At 37.9% G+C, this 18,640-nt stretch overlaps 1 protein-coding gene across 2 annotated transcripts in view; it reads left to right on the top strand.

Moving 5' to 3' along the window:
* The first annotated feature begins 310 nt into the window (after positions 1-310).
* SBF2 (SET binding factor 2) overlaps positions 311-18,640 on the top strand; it is a 228,370-nt gene continuing 210,040 nt past the window's right edge. Inside the window, exon 1 of one of the 2 annotated variants that reach the window (XM_039350252.1) lies at positions 311-564. In XM_039350252.1, the coding sequence (XP_039206186.1) occupies positions 510-564 (55 nt within the window). In that variant the 5' untranslated portion in view covers positions 311-509. The remainder of the gene's footprint in view (positions 565-18,640) is intronic. The other variant, XM_039350253.1, reaches the window with a different exon arrangement.

The raw sequence follows: 18,640 nt of genomic DNA, 5'->3' as shown, positions 1-18,640 counted from the left end.
GGAAGCGTTTGATTGAGGAGGGCGGCTGAGCTTTATTTCTCAGAGCGCCTCCCGTTTTCGGGTCGCAGGCGCGGTATCTATGCGAGCTCCACACAAAGCAATTATGTTACGCACGTCCAGTTTCAATAAGAATATAGCAGGGCGAAGAGCAAAGAAGCCGCCCGGAGGTACCCAAGTCCTGGACACAGCGTGCGGCGCTTGTAAGTCCCGGAATTGTCTCTCTCTCTCTCCCCCCCCACACACACACATACACACCGCCCCGCGCGCCCGGCTCGAGCGAAGCCACTCGAGAACGGCTCTCCGAAGGGGAGGGGGAAATGAGGACCGCGCAGGCGCACCAGGAGCCTGGCTGTCCAACATGGCTGAGCTGCTGCTCCTGCCGCTGCCACCGCTGCCTCTTTTTGCAGGACGGGGGGAGTTGAAGGGAGGATGCTGAGCTACTTCGGAGCAGCAGCGGGAGTGGTAGGTGGAGCGAGGCTAGCGAGGACGGAGCCGGCCTCTCCTCGGCTATGGCCCGCCTGGCAGATTATTTCATTGTGGTGGGCTACGACCATGAGAAGACAGGTAGGTGTGGCTATGGGTAATACGCCGTTATCTCTGCCTTGCATTTTGGTGTGTGTGTGTGTGTGCTTCCTTTTTCAAGGGGGCCGGGCGTGGGGAGGGCAGCTGGTCCGCGTGGGGAGGGGGAGGTGACGACGAGGATCCCCTTGGGGATCATGGAGGAGTGGGTGGAGGAAATGTCAGGAAGAAGCGCTGGGTTTCCTCTCCCGAGGTTGAGTGGCTTGGCAAGGAAGAGGAGTGCTTGTGTATGTGTGTCAGTCATCTTCCTTACAGGACTTTGCTGGGGACCTGACACGCAGGGACAGCAGCATCAGCAGCGGGGCTAGTTGCCCCTCCTGAGAATTGGGCGTGGAGATGTAATGGGGGATTTTTTTTCTTCCTTGGAAGGCCACCCCATTCTTTTCCTATGGGGATGGGGACACTTTGATTTCCCAGGAAGGAATTGTATTCCTGGCAAGGAAAGTGAAAAACAGCCAGTAGTAGCTTCTCTCTTAGCTATTTAGTGACATACTGGGCTAGGTTTGTGTATTGGGTTCCCTCAAGTGGAGAGGGCCATCTTCCTTCTTCCCCAGCATTGGGAAAAAAATAAACATTAGAACGAATGTGCCCTGCTCATCTGTGTTATCTTGAGCATTAACTTCCAGCAGTAATTAAAGTTTGTTTACCCACGTGAGAGTTGGCTAAATTTAGTTGGTTCCAGAAATATAGTAGAAGAAACTTGGGTAACTTGTTGAAACATGACCAATGCAGGTATAATCCGTGGTAGAAAAAATATGTTAACTGTAATTTGCAGGGAGAGTTGAATCTGGAAAATAAGTTTATAAATTTATATAAATATATTTATCCAGGTTCTGGGAATATTTTAATAAATTTAGGATAGTTCTTAATAAGAACACAGTAAGAAGTGTACTTATGTTTATAGGTCTGCTTCAAAAAGAAGCACAGATATTAAAGGGAAAAACAAATTGTATAGTAAAAAATTGTTTAACTTTCCTATAATCTACATCAAAATGTAGTTTGTCTATGAATATTTCTACATAAAGTGCAGGATTTGGCACCCTTCTATCTACTATAGCACACATAGTACAGTATGCTTATAGAAATATGGGATAAACAATGTAAACATTCTTGAGAGAAGATTAAAATCTTATGGAGATATGATATGGAATGCTGAATTAGTATTATTTCCCTATGTTTAAAAAGTAATAAAAGTTTTAAGATTCATGTTCAAAGAATTGAAACAGGAGTTGGCAAACAAAGCTCGCAGGAATAGCCAACACACCAGAAGATAGGCTTAAGATACAGAAGGATCTTGATAGATTTGAACATTGGGCGCTATCTAACAAAATGAAATTCAATGGTGAAAAAAGTAAGGTTCTACATTTAGGCAAGAAAAACCAAATGCACAGGTACAGTATAGGTCAGGGGTAGACAACCTCGGCTCTTTTATGCTATGCTGACTCAGGAATTCTGGGAGTTGAAGTCCATGAGTCATAAAAGAGCTGGTATAGGTGGTACCTTGCTCAATAGTAGTAACTGTGGAAAGGGATCTTGGAGTCCTAGTGGGCAATCACTTAAATATGAGCCAGCAGTGTGCTGCACTGTCAAAAAAGCCAACACAGTGCTAGGCTGCATTAATAGAGGGATAGAATCAAGATCATGTGAAGTGTTAATACCACTTTACAATGCCTTGGTAAGGCCATACTTGGAATACTGCATTCAGTTTTGGTCATCACAATGTAAAAAAGATGTTGAGACTCTAGAAAGAGGACACAGAAGAGCAACAAAGATGATTAGGGGACTGGAGATTAAAACATATTAAGAACGATTGCTGGAATTGAGTATGTCTAGTTTAATGAAGAGAAGGACTAGGAGTGACATGATAGTAGTGTTCCAATATCTCAAGGGTTGCCACAAAGAAGAGGGAGTCAAGCTAGTGTCTAAAGCACCTGAAGGCAGGACAAGAAGCAATGGATGGAAACTAATCAAACAGAGAAGCAACCTAGAACTAAGGAGAAATTTCCTGACAGTTAGAACAATTAATCAATGGAACAACCTGCCTCCAGAAGTTGTGAATGCTCTAACACTGAAAGTTTTTACAAAGAGATTGGACATCCATTTATCTGAAATGGTATAGGGTTTCCTGCTGGAGCAGGGGGTTGGACTAGAAGACCTCCAAGGTCCCTTCCAACTCTATTATTATTATTATTACTACTACTACTACTACTACTATTACTACTATTATTATTATTATTATTGGATATTGCACAGTAGTAACAACAATGCTCTACAGCAGTGTTTCTTAAAGTGGGGCTCTAGAATCCCTCTTCTCTCCCACCCCCCAGACCTTCTTAGGGGTCTTTAAAATCAAAATTATTTGCCAGCTTATGTTCAAAAATAATATAACCTTAAAATCCTATGAAACAATCTGAGAAATGATAGTGGCAGTAAATGCATCAATATTAATTGTTAATATGTTAAATGTTGATGAACATAACCCATGCAAACAAAAGCTCTTTTAGAGTCCTCCATAATTTTTACAAGTGGGAAAGGGGTCCTGAGAGAAAAGTTAAAGAAAGACCAATATACAGCAATGTTAACTAACTCCAAGTAATTCTACTTCCACTCATGTATTAGTTGTTACCTTCTAGTGTTGTATTTATAATATGATTTTTCAGCTTTTAAAGATACTGTCTATATCACAACATATACACAGTTGTATATTGTATATTGTATATTTATATATTTTACAGGTATGATTGTCTATTCTATATCTTTCTATGAAAGTCACCTATGTGTGAGTTGGGTGGCTATATAAATTTGTTTAATAAATAAATAATAAAGTGCATATTAATTATACTTTATCAACTTTAGACCTGAAAATATTTAAGAAATTGTTCAGTTTCATGAAGGGTTTGAACAATTTTTAAAGAGTTTGAAGAAAGTTTTAAAATTGTATGTTCTTGAAAATACAGGATTAGTCTAACCAAGTAATTTCTTCTATAAAGAACTACGCCCAGTGCAGATTTTAAACTCTTGATAGAGTAAATGAATCTATCAAATGCATGTTAGATTTGAAGCAAATAAACCTTCAGATTGTTATTTCAAAGTTTTACAAATATGCAGTTAAATTCCCCTTTGCACGCTTGTTTATTTTTAGAGTCAGTAATTAAAACTGTTTCAGAGAGAACTTTCTGTAAAAAGAATAAATGTGCACTGTCTATTCTAAATTCCTTTATCCCACATGCAGTCCCATGATGCATAGAGAATTGACCTTTCTTAATCAGACTTTTTCCTAGTGTCCAGCATTATGAAATTGTTTTACATTCCGTACTCTTATGCACAAACAGTGTAGTATCTCATATTTAGTTTTGTACGGGTTTAGTTGTTGATATCCTTACACTCAAAATCAAGAATCATACATTTAACAAATCTTATGTCAAATCTGGCAATATTTGACATAAAGCAGTCTGTGGAGATTCTCAATCATCCAGGTCATGGTTGTCCCAAAATGTTTTTCCAAAAGCGAACTGGATTTTCTTGGTGAAGAAAGTCCAGTTGCCTTTTGGAAAAAGCACCCTTGTGCTAACTGTGTAGTCTTCCATGTGTCTAATATTTTAATGCGATGCCTGCCCAAACCAACTCTGTAGATGTAGAAAAAAAGTACTGTATTGGGAAAAAGTAAATTCAGGACAACAAAGGAAGGTGACCTGCACCCATTCTGCTCTATAGGCTCTGTTACTCTGATTTGACTACATTCTACTGGCATGTGGGAAAGGGTTCCTTAAATTGTCCCAAAGGTGCTTTTTCATGAGGCACCTGAACTTTCTTGTTTTTCTATGAAGGCATTTCACTTCTCATCCAAGAAACTTCTTCAGCTGTGACTGGATGGTGGGGAATGGAAGGATTTATACTGCTTGCAGACAGCTGGTCATTTGCATTCTTTTAGAGAATCATTGAGGCCACTTGGAGGTTTATTTGTGTCCTCAGGGTCACCTGAGTCATGCAAATAGGTGTGGAGCCTTCTTGGAACTGCTGAAAGGACTGTGTTGTAGACTGGAGATAGATGATGTCGTATCCCTCATCCTCTATTGAGAGAGGGCTATTCAGTTTTGACATAGATAGCCTCTTTAAGCCCTCTTTCAAACCAGCAGTCCTCTCTGTCCAAAATGTGGACTTTGCTATTTTCAAAGGAGTGGCATTTGTCTTTTAAATGCAGATGGACTCCTGAATCTTGTCCTGATAGGTTTGTTCTCCTATGTTGTGCCATGGTTGTTTTGTTTCCCCATTGTACAGATCTGCACATGTCTCACTGCATTGTACTGCATATACTACAGGGTCTGGGTGTTTTAGCCTTGGGGTGGACAAGCTTCTGCCTTAATGTATTATTGAGTTTAAATTGTGCACATATGTTGTGTTGACAGAAGATCCTCCTGAGCTTTTCAGATATTCCTGCAACACAGTTCTTTGAGCAGTTCCAGGAAAGCTCCACACCATTTGCACTACTTGGGTGATCCTGAAGACCCAGATAAACCTTCAAGTGGACTCAATGACTCTCTAAAAGAATACAAATGACCAGCTGTCTGCAAGGAATATAAATCCTTCCATTCCCCACCATCCAGTCAGAGCTGAAGAAGCTTCTTGGATGAGAAGCAAAATATCTTCATAGAAAAACAAATGCAGTTGCTTCTTGAAAAAGCACCTTTGGGACAACCATGACCTAGATGACTGAGAATCTCCATAGTTGTTCTTTAGCCTGGGGGGGGGGGGAGATTATTTTTTCTTGTTACACTGATAGTAACTTCAAAGCATCTTGGCCTCTAAAAATTGTCTGTAAAAAAAAGGAAGGGAGGAGAGAGAGGGAAGGCTCAATTGGACAAGTACTCTGAAGGTGGTTGAGATACTGGTTGGAAAGAAGGACTAAGCACACAGGGTTTTGTTTTGAATGATCCATACAGCAGCTTTCTTGTGGCCAAAAACCATGTTGTATATTTCTTTGCCCTTAAAGGAGCATGTTATAGGCTTGAAAACCAGAAAAAAATAAGGCTGATAAATTGAAGTAGGAGATGAAATAGGTGCTTTAGAGATAATTCATATGGTATGGAACTCTGGGATCTATAAAAGGGGTGCTTGGGGTTGCATTTGGTCAATGTGTAGCCTACCCATGGAATAAAATATGGGGCAGTATGTCACAAATGAATACAACTGACATTCAAAAGGACATTTTGTTTCTTTTAATGGAGATAATATATATATATTTGGCTAATAACTTTATTCTTTATGGAATTGCCTGATCCCATTTGTCATCCCCCCCCATTTTGAAAAATGAATTTAATTGTCTGCTGCCTGTCCTGTATTTCCTACGGTATAGCTTCATTGGATGCTGCTGCCGCTGCTTAGTAATAAGAAGAAAAAAAAACTTTTCTTCATATTTTATATACTTCCCTTCTGTCCTCTTTGGACTTTTGTACAAGTGAATGGCCCTCCAAATTATGACTTTTCATTGTAGGGGAAGTGTTCAAATTCATTGATAATTTTGATTGTTTATGTCAGTGGTTCTCAACCTTTTTAATGCCGCGACCCCCAACCAGTCGTAAGTCGAGGACTACTCAACTGGTGCAGCATCGATTGCAGAATGGGACTTTTGGTGGGCTCAGCAGGGCAGAGACAGCCTGGACAATTCCTATTGGCTTTTGAAAGCCAATAGAATTAGACTTTATTCAAGAGAGTCTATTCTATTGGCTTTCAAAAGCCAATAGAATAAAAGGGAGTAGCACAGCTAAGGAAAAGGGGAAAAAAATGGCGGACTGCGTTGTTTGGCGACCCCCGTGAAATGGTCGTTCGACCTCAAATGGGGTCCCGACGCAAAGGTTGAGAACCACTGGTTTATGTCTATATTTTTATTACTTTTCATTTTCTCTTCTCTTAAAAGTTCAGAAATGTTGAATATAATGAAACATTCTACTTGAGATTTTACTTTTTCTTTGAAAACTGCAATTGACAGTTTTTTAAACTACTTTTAATTTTCAGGTATCTCTCTTTTTTATATATATATATCCTGGTGTATGACCATAATAAAGATTTGATTTGATCTGTTATTCTATTTTCTATTTGCCTAATGCTAATAGGACTGTTCCTCATTGTCATGTATTTTAATATTCCACTGCTCCTTGAAGTTCACTTTTGTTTAGATTGACCTGGAGTAGCTCTTTGGTGACTGCTGATATGTCATATCAAGCTATAGTTCATTGGCTTTGTTTTGTTGAATAGGACATACAGTATATTAAATTGGGAATCATGTTTTACACAACACAATGGATGAGTTCATGCTCTATACGAACTGAAGTCAAATTTTTCTGAATTAATGATGTGTAAATCCAATATTGTGGTTTCATTAGAAATCTTTTCCAGAGTTTTCAGGGACTAAAACTATTCACATTCTGTTTAGTTGTTTTGCCCAGATTTTGGCATGGAAAGATTTTTCCTGTTTACATGCAGTGTGTCTTCCAACATGTAGCTATGTCCTTTCATTGTGAATTGACTGTTTAGAAGGCATGGAAGCAGGCAGGTGTTTGAAATTAACTGAATTTGGAAAAACAGATTTCTATAAGATTTTGGAATCTAAACAGTGAGATTGTGTTAGATGGTAGCAGTTAAATCAACTTGTGTAGGTTCAAAAATTGAACACGGTTGTATCTCATTAATATTTGGATGACAGAATGCAACCATGGAATTTTAATGCTGTAACCTTGGACTGGAAGATAAAATATATCCTAAATGTAAATGAAGACATGGCAAACCTATTTCTGTATTTTTGTTATGAAAATTGCATAGCTGGTCTTTTTAGGTGCCAAGATTTGAAACTAATAACAGTCTGTATTTTGTTGAAACTGTCAGAGTATTTTACCGACTTTGCTTTTCAACTCACATGTAACTTTCATGTAGTCATATTTATTGTATATCAGCATATAAATTATCTTGATTTTCCTGACAAATTTCAGGACTTGAATTTTTCCTGTCTTTTGGGCTGCAGACATCTGTTGACAGTGTTATTTGCAAACCTGTAGAGCTATTACGCAAAAGGTTTTATATATTACCTGAAAAATACAAATAAATACATGTGACCAAATGCATGAATTGTGTGTGTATGCACCTGAATACTAGAAATATACTTTCTTCTTCTTGTGAAGAAAGGGGAAAGGCTATTTGTTACTTATGGAGACATGGAAGCTCTGTACTCAATAACTGGCTAGTTTTGAAACAAAGTGAGTTCTGACTGGCTGGCTGGCTGGCATTGTGATAGCCTGGACTCTGCAGTGGTAGGCTGAAGATGCTATCTTCTACGTTATATTTGTTTAAATCCTTAACTTTATGATTAAAATGTTCTTTTCTTTAGGACTGAAGGCAGACTTAACCTGATATTTTCAAACTTTCCAAAGGTTCCAATAGTTTAGTAATAGTTAATGAGCAATTTCTGAAAGTAATTAGAAAGTGAGGTTTGTGAACTTAAAAGTCTCTATTGTGGTTGTTAGCAAGATGGCTAATCCCCTTGTCTCCAGATTCTCAGACCCACAAGAAACCATTGTTCTGCAGTCTTCTTATGAGGAGCAGCAGTCCTGAGCATATGTGGGCAATCTCCCGTCCTCCTCCTATCCAGAGAAATGTCTTTGCCACCATGATTGGCACCACTTTTGCAGAGCTGTCTTCCATTTGCTATACCTCCCTTGGAAGTTTTTTAAAGTGGTTTAATATATTAAATAATTTTGGGAAGATGCGAATACATGAAATCTAATTGAAGTGTAACACTTTTGTGGCCAATATCTTTTAAAATGTATCAATAATCAGTAATTCCCATGTATTATTGTTTGCTTGTGTAGTGGAGTTGGGGTGAGAATGGGGCCAGCTGAAAGGCTTTGCAGGAGCCCTGCCAATTCAGCAGGAAGATGAGCTCCAGCAGTTGCCATGGGTCTGGCGGCGTGGCGTGGCTCGGAGGAGGGAAGAAAAAGGAGGAGGAAGCTGATAGAAAAGAAAGAGAGGAGGCTTGGTGGAGCTTGCCGTTCTGAGCCAGCTGATCGAAGGCAGAGTAAGAAGCTGGGGTTTTCGCGTTTGCTTTTTTTTTTTTGCTTCGTTAGAGGCAAGATGGACAAAACGTAGAGGGACAGAGAGTGAGAGTAGTTGCTGGAGCTGTTTGTTTGATGCAGGCCAAGCAGGGAGGGATAGAGAATGAGAATAGTTGCTGGAACTCTTTGCTTGAAGAGACCAGGCAGAGAGAAATAGAGAGTAGGAGGGGGGGGGGAGGTGAAGTTTTATTGTTTCTTTTTCTCTTTCGTTGTGGGCAGGCTAGATAAAGAGAGGAGAGAGGGTAGTTTGGGGAGTTTTAATTTCTTTCCCTCATTGGAGTAAGCTAGGCAGAGGGAGAGTTAGTGGGAGGTAGGTTTTTTTTATAGGATCAGCTGGGGGAGGTAAAAAGGGATTATATAGAGTGAGGGCAGAGCGGGACTAAGAGAGTGGCAAGGGAGGCCTCTGCCAGCGCCAGAGATCGACTGCCATCGTTCTAGGCAAGTTGTCATCAAAGACTGATTAACATCGTCCTGGGCAAGTTGTTGCCACCAGAGACTGACTACTATTGTTTTAGGCAAATTGCTGTTACCAGAGACTGACTGCCATCGTTCTAAGCAAGTTGCTATCACCAGAGGCTGATTAACATTGTTTTGGGAAAGGTGTTGTCATAAGAGACTGACTACCATTGTCTTAGGCAAAGTTGTTGTCACCAGAGGCTGACTGGCATCGTTCTGAGCAGACTGCTGCTACTAAAGACAGACTATCATTGCCTTATGCCAGCTGCTGTAATCAGGAATTGACTACCATCTTTCCCTGTAAGTTCTTATTGCCTGAGATCAACCACCATCATCCCAAATGAGTCACTGTCGAGAGAGCCACCATCACGGCCCCATGTGCATGGCTGCAGATCGTGACCGAATACCACCATGTTACGTGCCCTGTTAGGCAGAGGCGCCAACGTGAAAGACCTCCTTAGGCTGGTGGCCACTTGGAGGGGAGGTTGGGAGGGCCCGGACTTAAGTGGTCCCTATGGGGGTGGTACTACACTAGAATATTTCTAGGACTTGTAGGAAATAGACATATGTTTACAGAAGATAAGCAGGAACATAAACATCCCACTCTTTCCCTTTTGATTTCTATTATTCCAGTATGAACAGGTTTGGGTTGATATTACATTTACAGGGTAGAACATGTGACCTCTGAGGTTCTTTCCAACTCTGATTTTATGAAATTTTGATCATAGTTGTCAGGTCCAGCATCTCAGAAATATAATTACAGCAACTTTCTCAGGGACATATATAACTAAACTGAAAACTAAGTTTTATTGCTGACAGTTTTAATGACCATGAAAAGTATTGATCAATTCTGACAGTGATGAACTGTCATTAAAGAAACTGATTCATATTGAGATGCCATATTTCCTGTGTTTGTAACGCCATCCAGTCCAATTTCACTTTAGGTTTCTTGCTCTTTCCCTTGAGGCTATAGAATAACTGCATTCTCTACATTCCTTCAGTAGAAATAGACAACGCATTGGTCTTAAGCTGAGAAACTTCTTTTTTCCCAAACTTCTAAGAGTACTCATGTTTAGATTTGTTTTTTGTTCACCTCTGTAAATATCTTGGACTACCACAGATACAGTTGTTTAAAACTAAAAATGTTTCAAGGTTTGGTGCTAGGACATATACCCCAAAGCTCTTTTTTTTTTTTAGCGATAAATGCTTTTGGATTGGTTAAAGAGCTAAGAGTAAGATGTAAGAGTAAGATGTAAGCCAAATCACAGCATTTCTTCAATAAATAAGCTACATACTCATAGCAGCATTAAGCTACAAAAGGAAAACTGTTTAAAAGTTGTAATAAGCAGACACCAGCAGGTAGTCACATTGTATCCATAATCCATTGCTTGATAGTCCTGAAAAAAAAGTTTATTTGATTTCCTATTTAAATGCAAGACTTTTATAGAATGTCAGAATCAATTAACCATAAATAACCTTTGTAACTCTTTCTTTATATTATTTCCATGGCCAGGGAGGCAAGTTAAATGTGTTCCTCCCAACAGGAAATATTTGACACAGCTAGTTTGGTTTTAAAATTAATGCCCAGAAGGGACACACATTTTTGTCAGCAAAACATCCGGAAACCCATTTAACTTCCCAATTTGTGAACAGTGAGACTGTTCAATATAAGGGAAAGTACTGACGTTTATCTTGAGCCAAAATGTTAATAAAGAGAATAGTTAGTTGTTCAATATAATGAAACAATGTTGCTACAGTTGTGCTTAGTGTCTGCAGCTTTGCTTAACGATAGAGACCAATAAGCACCTTGTTTTTGAATGTTGTGGTGGTTGAGTAGATCTATTAATTTTTATCAGAATTGCTTAGGGAGACTTCAAAAATTGTTAATTACTGAAATCAAAATTCTGTCAGAAAACATGGCAATCTGAGGTTGAGTAAACATTTAGTCCCTGCTTCAAGTACGTGTGTGTGTGTGTATAGTATGTTCATGGATGTTACACAACAGAAAGACTTTTCCACATAATTTGTACCTTTTGTATCTTTTGATGATATAAAATAGATGATACAAAATAGCCATCAACTTACGACCATTTGTTCAGAGACCATTCAAAATTACAATGGCACTGAATAAAGGGATTTACAACCAATTACGACCACTGCAGTGCTTCTGTGGTTGCATGAACAAAATTCAGGTGCTGGTCAATCCACTCACCCTTATGATTGACCACAGGGACACTGCTGCTACCCCTACCTGCCTATCTTCTCTACCCTCTTTCCCTGCTGGGTCCCTTAGACCTACCTCAATCCACCCTTTTCGGAAGATTGCCTTTGAGAAGTAAAACTGGTGGATCTGCCACGTGGCTTTCCTATACAGAAGCCATATGGTACTGTCCCAGAACCTGGTGACATTTTGGAAGGAGGCTCATTTTCTGGATCATGAGAATTGCCGCCACTCCCAAAATGATGCCGGCATTGTAGAACGGCCATACAATGGATAGGCTGGTTCTCTTTCCCAAGATGATCTTCAGAAAAAAATAAGAGGAATAAGGCATGATGGGGAGGAAGAGGAGGCTGAAGAGTGTGGGACCCAGCAGGCAGGAGGAAGCTGTGTAAGGAGTGCCTCAAGAGGTGTGGGAGACCCAGGGCAGGCCACATGTGAGCTTAGCTGGTGAGCTGAGCCTGGGCCTGCTCCTAGGGCTTTCCTGACTCTCTGAAGCACCCCATGTACTTAATGAATTGTGCAGTCACTTAACAACCTCAAATAGGGACAGCAAGGATTGTGATAGTTGAGCATAGTGATCACATGGTGCCTCACTTATGACCATAATTTTGGCTCAATTGTGGTTGTAAGTTGAGGACTACTTTTATTTCTGTGGTGATGCAGTGGTTAAAATGCAATACTGCAGGCTACTTCTACTGACTCCCAGCTACCAGCAGTTTGGCAGTTTGAGTCTCACCGGCTCAAGATTCAGCCTTCCATCCTTCCGAGATCAGTAAAATGAGGACCCAGATTGTTGGGGGCCATATGCTAACTCTGTAGACCAGTGGTTCTCAACCTTTCTAATGCCGTGACCCCATAATACAGTTCCCCATGTTGTGGTGCCCCCCAAGTGGGTGTGGCCACCAATAAGAGGGAGTAGGACAGCTAGGGAAAAGGGAAAAAATGGCGGACAGCATGGTTTGATGACCCCCGTGAAATGGTCATTCGACCCCAAATGGGGTCCCGACCCACAGGTTGAGAACCACTGCTGTAAACCACTTAGAGAGGGCTGTAAAAGCACTGTGAAGTGGTATATAAGTTCTATTGCTATTTCTCAGTTTCAGAAATGTAAAAACTGATTGTAATTTCTCAGTTACCTATTGATAGTACTATATATTGATGTAAATCTAAGGATGTATTTTTGACACAGTAGCTGAACACAACTGCCTTATACTATATATTTACTGAGGAAATTTCTTTTCTACCCATCCAAATTGAATCTATAATCTACAGCCCTACATGCTCTTATTTTACAACTAGAATATTGCAACACAAGACGGTTGCAACTTCAAGCAAAATTGAAACTGCAAACCATGACAAGGTAAATGTACTTTTATTAAGATGATGTATAAGTGTGCCATCTGTTTCATAATAGAGTGGCTTCTGCATCATATGAGGGTTTCTTCTATTAATACGTGTATATGACAAATGCTTTTGTTTAAATTGTTAACGTTGAATTGCCTGTCAACTTTTGTGGTTCCTACATCTTGGAAGAAAAAAATGACAGCTATTGGATAAGGTGGAACATTGGAACTTATGCTTGTTCAACAAAATCTGACATTCCCATTTGCAGAACTGTAGTTTACAGTTCTTAGACAACTTTGTTACTTTTCTGTATAGATCCCCTTTATAAGGGAAAGTGTTTTCTTGATGTTTCTAATTTTTTTCTCTTTTGTACTCAGTATTTGAAGGATTTGGGGGGTTTTTTGTTTGGTAAAATCCCAAAGATTGGAATCTGAATGTATTATGCAAAATAAGCAAAAGATTTCATGACATAATATTACATGAAACAATTACATTATTGAGCTACAGTTGGGAGAGCAAAAGAGCTTTTTTATGCTATGAGAAAGATTACATTTTTCAGTTTCATTCAATGAAGAATAGTTATCTTTTAAAAAATATATTTATTTTTTGCATTTTAAATGTTAATATTACATAGTTCATATTGATGACAAATATTATATTTTTGTAAATATAATCTTACATAGGCATTCTGAATATGTTTAAATATACCCCCAATATAAACATATGCCACATTTAAGGAATAATTATGGTTGTAAACCGGAGATGATAGTTTACCATATGTACTTTAAATGCTTATAAATTCATTAGTATTTTTCATGCATATTCCTCTCTTTTTAATCTGTAGTTTTCCTTGATATAGGATTTTTAAATTCATTGCAGAATAAAGGATATAGTTTGGAAATAACACAGAAGCTTTATTGTATGGCTGTATTGAATTGTCAACTCGAAGGACATTTAACATTTCATCATCAGAACTAAGTTGGTTCAAATTAATAATATTACGAGAGGTTTAGGTGTTCCCTCCAAATAAACTTGGCTGCTATTTTAAAACTTGGGTTATTCCATTCTTTCATAAGCTCTTCATGAGTATTAAAAATCAAAATGTTATATATAGCTCAATATATTCCATATGTTAAGTACCAATACTGAAACTAATCCTTGAATGCACATAGGTCTTCCAGGATTTCAAAAGGATCAGATAACAAGTTTCAAGTTCAGCTCCAAAGAGAGCTGAATTCTGAAGTTCCTTATTCCAACTGGTATCTGAACCTGATAAGTAGCGTTACAATCCTGAAAAATATAAAAAAATGTATCTGCATTTTACAACTTATTTGCATAGTGAAAATTTTAAAAGATGCTCCAGCTAGGATAAATTCATTAATGTTATTTTAAATTCATTTAAAATAGTACAGAATAAAAATAGAAACCTGTAAAAATATAAGTCAGTTTCAGAGTTAAACTAATCATAGAAATTTAGACCCTATATTTAGGTCATCTTTCATTTGTATCAAAGTAGGGGATAAACTACCTGAGAAAATTTCATTTAGTATATAGATTTCTAGGAAACATTAGATTCTAGATCTGGTGTTCCCTTTGGAGCATTTCTGTCATGATCTGATTCTGGGAGATTTACCAGTCAGTCATATGCCATATGCAGATTTATCAAAGTTATAAACTTGCTTATAGAATTGGAAAAAAATAGGTTCATTATCTTTGAGTCTCAATCCCTTATTTGTTAAAATTTCAGATTATTATTATTTCACTTGTTTTAAATGATGTACCAATAATTTACCAGCTTTTCACCAGAGTACCAATATTTTCACTTTAATCTCTTCCCAAACAATTCAACTTGGTTAGCATAAAAGTTACTCATCAGAAACTTGGTTTACATCAATGTTTCCCAAACTTGACAATTTTAAGGCATGTGGACTTCAACTCCCAGAATTCCACAGCCAGCGTTGCTGGCTGTGGAATTCTGGGAGTTGAAGTCCTCATGCCTTAAAATTGTCAAGTTTGGGAAACACTGGTTTACATGAATGCCTGTCTCATAAGTTTGCACTGTGGGATTCCTTGTATCTGTCAGTAACCATTATTTAACTGGCTTCTACCTTGCAATCTCTGAAGCCAAAATAATTGTTATATGTCCTGAAAGAAACATAAACACCTAAAAAAGCTTAATACATATTTAAATAGCATAAAGACATCTACATAAAGACACCTACATTTACTTGTGAAAAAAAGCCTGATTTCTTAGGGATTTGCTTTTAAGTGAAGGTGAAATTGCAGCCATTACCCTAAATTCCAAATTATTATCTCCTTTATAATTGGTAGTTATTCAGCAATTCAGTTCTGAATTAAGTGTGCCTGAATTTTTTAAATTTCACTCACATGTCAGTCCTTTGTTCAACAATAATAACAAGCCCTTGGGTTACTGAATATTATGCCATATTGCATAGCGACATCATTATTGGCTGAACATAGAAAATTGTTCATAAACATTGTATAATCATGATGAACCAGATATTTATCTAACTGATATTATCTTTGTGAGAACTTTGTTTCTCTTTGAGAGGAGAAAGAAGGGAAGATGTTGGATGTGTTAAAAACAATATTCAAGGTAGTTTATTGTTCAGATGCATTTCTGCAGCTGTAGAGTTGAAAAATAATAGCACATTCTATAATAAAAATATTACTGAAGCCTATTATCTTGATGTTGCAGGAAGTACCAGGGTAGATATTTCAAATAGTTACCGGTCTGTAGGATTTAATGGTATTTATGCACCTGTTCAGTTTTGGGAAAATAGGAAGTTTTCTTTTTCACATGTTTTCTGTAAATCCTCTTAATTGTTTGAGTAATACGGTCCAAAAAATATTAAAATAGTTTACTGTTAGAAATAACTGGTCCTCCTGATAAGAGCATTTAATTTTTTAAAAAATAATATAGACCCAAATCTACTTGGTATTGGCTTTGAATGGAAGGCTTTTTATTTTTCATGTTGGAATGAAAAGAAGGTAGATTTATAGGTCAAATCCATGCTTCTTAAATAAATGTATCTTCTTAAAAAATACCATATATGAAGAGGAGAAGGGGAGACAGCTCCTTTGTGTGTAAATTTTATGTAACAATTGTCCTGCCTTCATACAATATTAATATTTTATAATAATAGTTTTAAAGAAAACATGTTTCTTGACATGATAGGTCATTAGTAAAGCTTTACATTCTGCACTTAGGGGCGTGAACTGTAAGATTCAAACTGAAGAAACAAAATTGTACCACAGAGCATCATAGAGTTTAAAATTGAACCTTAAAATTCAAACTTTATACAAGTTGAAGAAACAAAAGTGTACCATAGAGCATCATGGAGTATGTTGAAAATACTTTGCAAAACATATGCTGTATTTCAATTTAAGTGTGTCTAAGTTTAATCTGTATTTATGTGGATTAGTCTTTAGATCAAGTCAAATAATGTCAAGAATGGCAAATATGGGTGATTTATGTAATATATAATTGAGCCAGATTTAATTATATTTATGTTTTAATTCATGCTGTCTTTCTAACTGAGCTTGACCTAAATGATTAATAAAAACATACCATATTTTTAAAGAAATCTTACTGCTTTTTTTAGACTTTGTTTTCCAAGATTCTTCATATATTTAATTATATTTTTTTAAATGGTGTAAGGACTGGATTGCATATTTATCACACATTAAGGTAACCCTAAGTTAAGGGTTACTGCCTTGTCGTGGTGAAGGGGCTTGCGTAACTCAATGAAGCTATAAGCTATGCCAGGCAGGGCCACCCAAGATGGACAGGTTATAGCAGAGAGTTCTGACAAAATGTGATCCACTGGAGAAGGAAATGACAAACCACTCCAGTATCTTTGCCATGAAAACCCCATGGACATTACTAAAAGGCAAAAAGATATGACGCTGGAAGATGAGCCCCTCAGGTGTCCAATATGCTACTGGGGAAGAGCGGAGGGCTAGTATTGGGGAAGAGCGGAGGGCTAGTACTAGTAGCGCCAGAAAGAATGAAGCGACTGGGCCAAAGCCGAAAGGACGCTCAGCTGTGGATATATCTGGTGGTGAAAGGAAAGTCCGATGCTGTAAAGATTTTTTCTCCATAGGAACCTGGAATGTAAGATCCATGAATCAAGGCAAGCTAGACGTAATCAAAAAAGAGATGACAAGACTGAACATCGACATCTTAGGAATCAGCGAACTAAAATGGACAGGAATGGGTGAATTTAACTCAGATGACCATCAGGTATACTACTGTGGGCAAGAATCCCTCAGAAGAAATGGAGTAGCCTTCATAGTCAATAAAAGAATAGGAAAAGCAATACTGGGATACAATCCCCAAATGACAGAATGATCTCAATTCGAATCCAAGGCAAACCATTCAATATCACAATAGTCCAAATCTATGCTCCAACCACTGGTGCTGAAGAGGATGAAATTGACCAGTTTTATGAAGCCCTACAGCACCTTATAGAATTAACACCAAAAAATGATGTCCTTATCATCATGGGGGATTGGAATGCTAAGGTAGGAAGCCAATAGATAACCGGAATAACAGGCAAGTTTGGCCTTGGAGTACAAAATGAAGCAGGGCACAGGCTAATAGAATTTTGTCAAGAGAATACGATGGTCATAACAAACACTCTTTTCCAACAACCCAAGAGACGGCTCTACACATGGACATCACCAGACGGTCAACATAGAAATCAGATTGACTATGTGCTCTGCAGCCAAAGATGGAGAAGCTGTATACAGTCAGTAAAAACAAGACCAGGAGCTGACTGTGGCTCAGATCATGAGCTTCTCGTTGCAAAATTTAGGCTTAAATTGAAAAAAGTAGGGAAAAGCACTAGGCCACTCAGGTATGAACTAAATCATATTCCTGATGAATATACAGTAGAGGTGACAAATAGATTTAAGGAATTAGATCTGATAGACAGAGTGCCTGAAGAACTATGGATGGAAGTTCGCAACATTGTACAAGAGGTAGCAACTAAAACCATCCCAAAGAAAAAGAAATGCAAGAAAGCAAAATGGCTGTCTGAGGAAGCTTTGCAAATAGCTGAGGAAAGAAGGGAAGCGAAAGGCAAGGGAGAAAGAGAAAGATACACCCAATTGAATGCAGAATTCCAGAGAGTAGCTAGAAGAGATAAGAATGCCTTCTTAAATGAACAGTGCAAAGAAATAGAAGAAAACAACAGAATAGGGAGGACCAGAGATCTCTTCAAGAAAATTGGAGATATGAAGGGAACATTTCATGCAAAGATGGGCATGATAAAGGACCAAAATGGCAGAGACCTAACAGAGGCAGAAGAGATTAAGAAGAGATGGCAAAACTACACAGAAGAACTATACAAGAATGAGCTTAACATCCCAGATAACCACAATGAGATGGTCACTGACCTCGAACCAGACATCCTAGAATTGAAGTGAAATGGGCCTTAGAAAATCTGAGCAACAACAAAGCTAGTGGAGGTGACAGTATTCCAGCTGAGCTATTCAAAATCTTTTTTTTTTTATTGAATTTTTTCAAAAATTTTACAGATAAACATCCACCCCCCCCAACCACCCCCCCTCCCCCCCCCGACTTCCCAGAACTGAATATAGGATTATTTAACAAATTTTAAAAATAACGTTTACAATTTATAAGATAATTAATAATAATAATAAAAATCGTGATCATAATATATATAATAATAATATACATAACATAAGCTTTAAAGTAAATAATATATACTAAAAAAAAGAAAAAAAGAGGAAAAAAGGAAAAAGAAAAGAGAGAGAAAAAGAAAAAAAGAAAAAGGTAGACGAAAAATAAAACATATATAAAAAAGTATATGAATAATAATACATAAAGCGTAAAAAAAAGAAGAAAGAGGAAAGAAAAAAAACAATCATTACAAGTTATAGAAAAGCT

This window comes from Crotalus tigris, unplaced genomic scaffold, assembly GCF_016545835.1.
Source record: "Crotalus tigris isolate CLP2741 ecotype Arizona unplaced genomic scaffold, ASM1654583v1 scf7180000018308.1980950, whole genome shotgun sequence".
Classification (NCBI taxonomy): Eukaryota; Metazoa; Chordata; class Lepidosauria; order Squamata; family Viperidae; genus Crotalus; species Crotalus tigris.
Note: the sequence above shows the minus strand (reverse complement) of the source record. Positions and strands in the feature narration are given on the sequence as shown.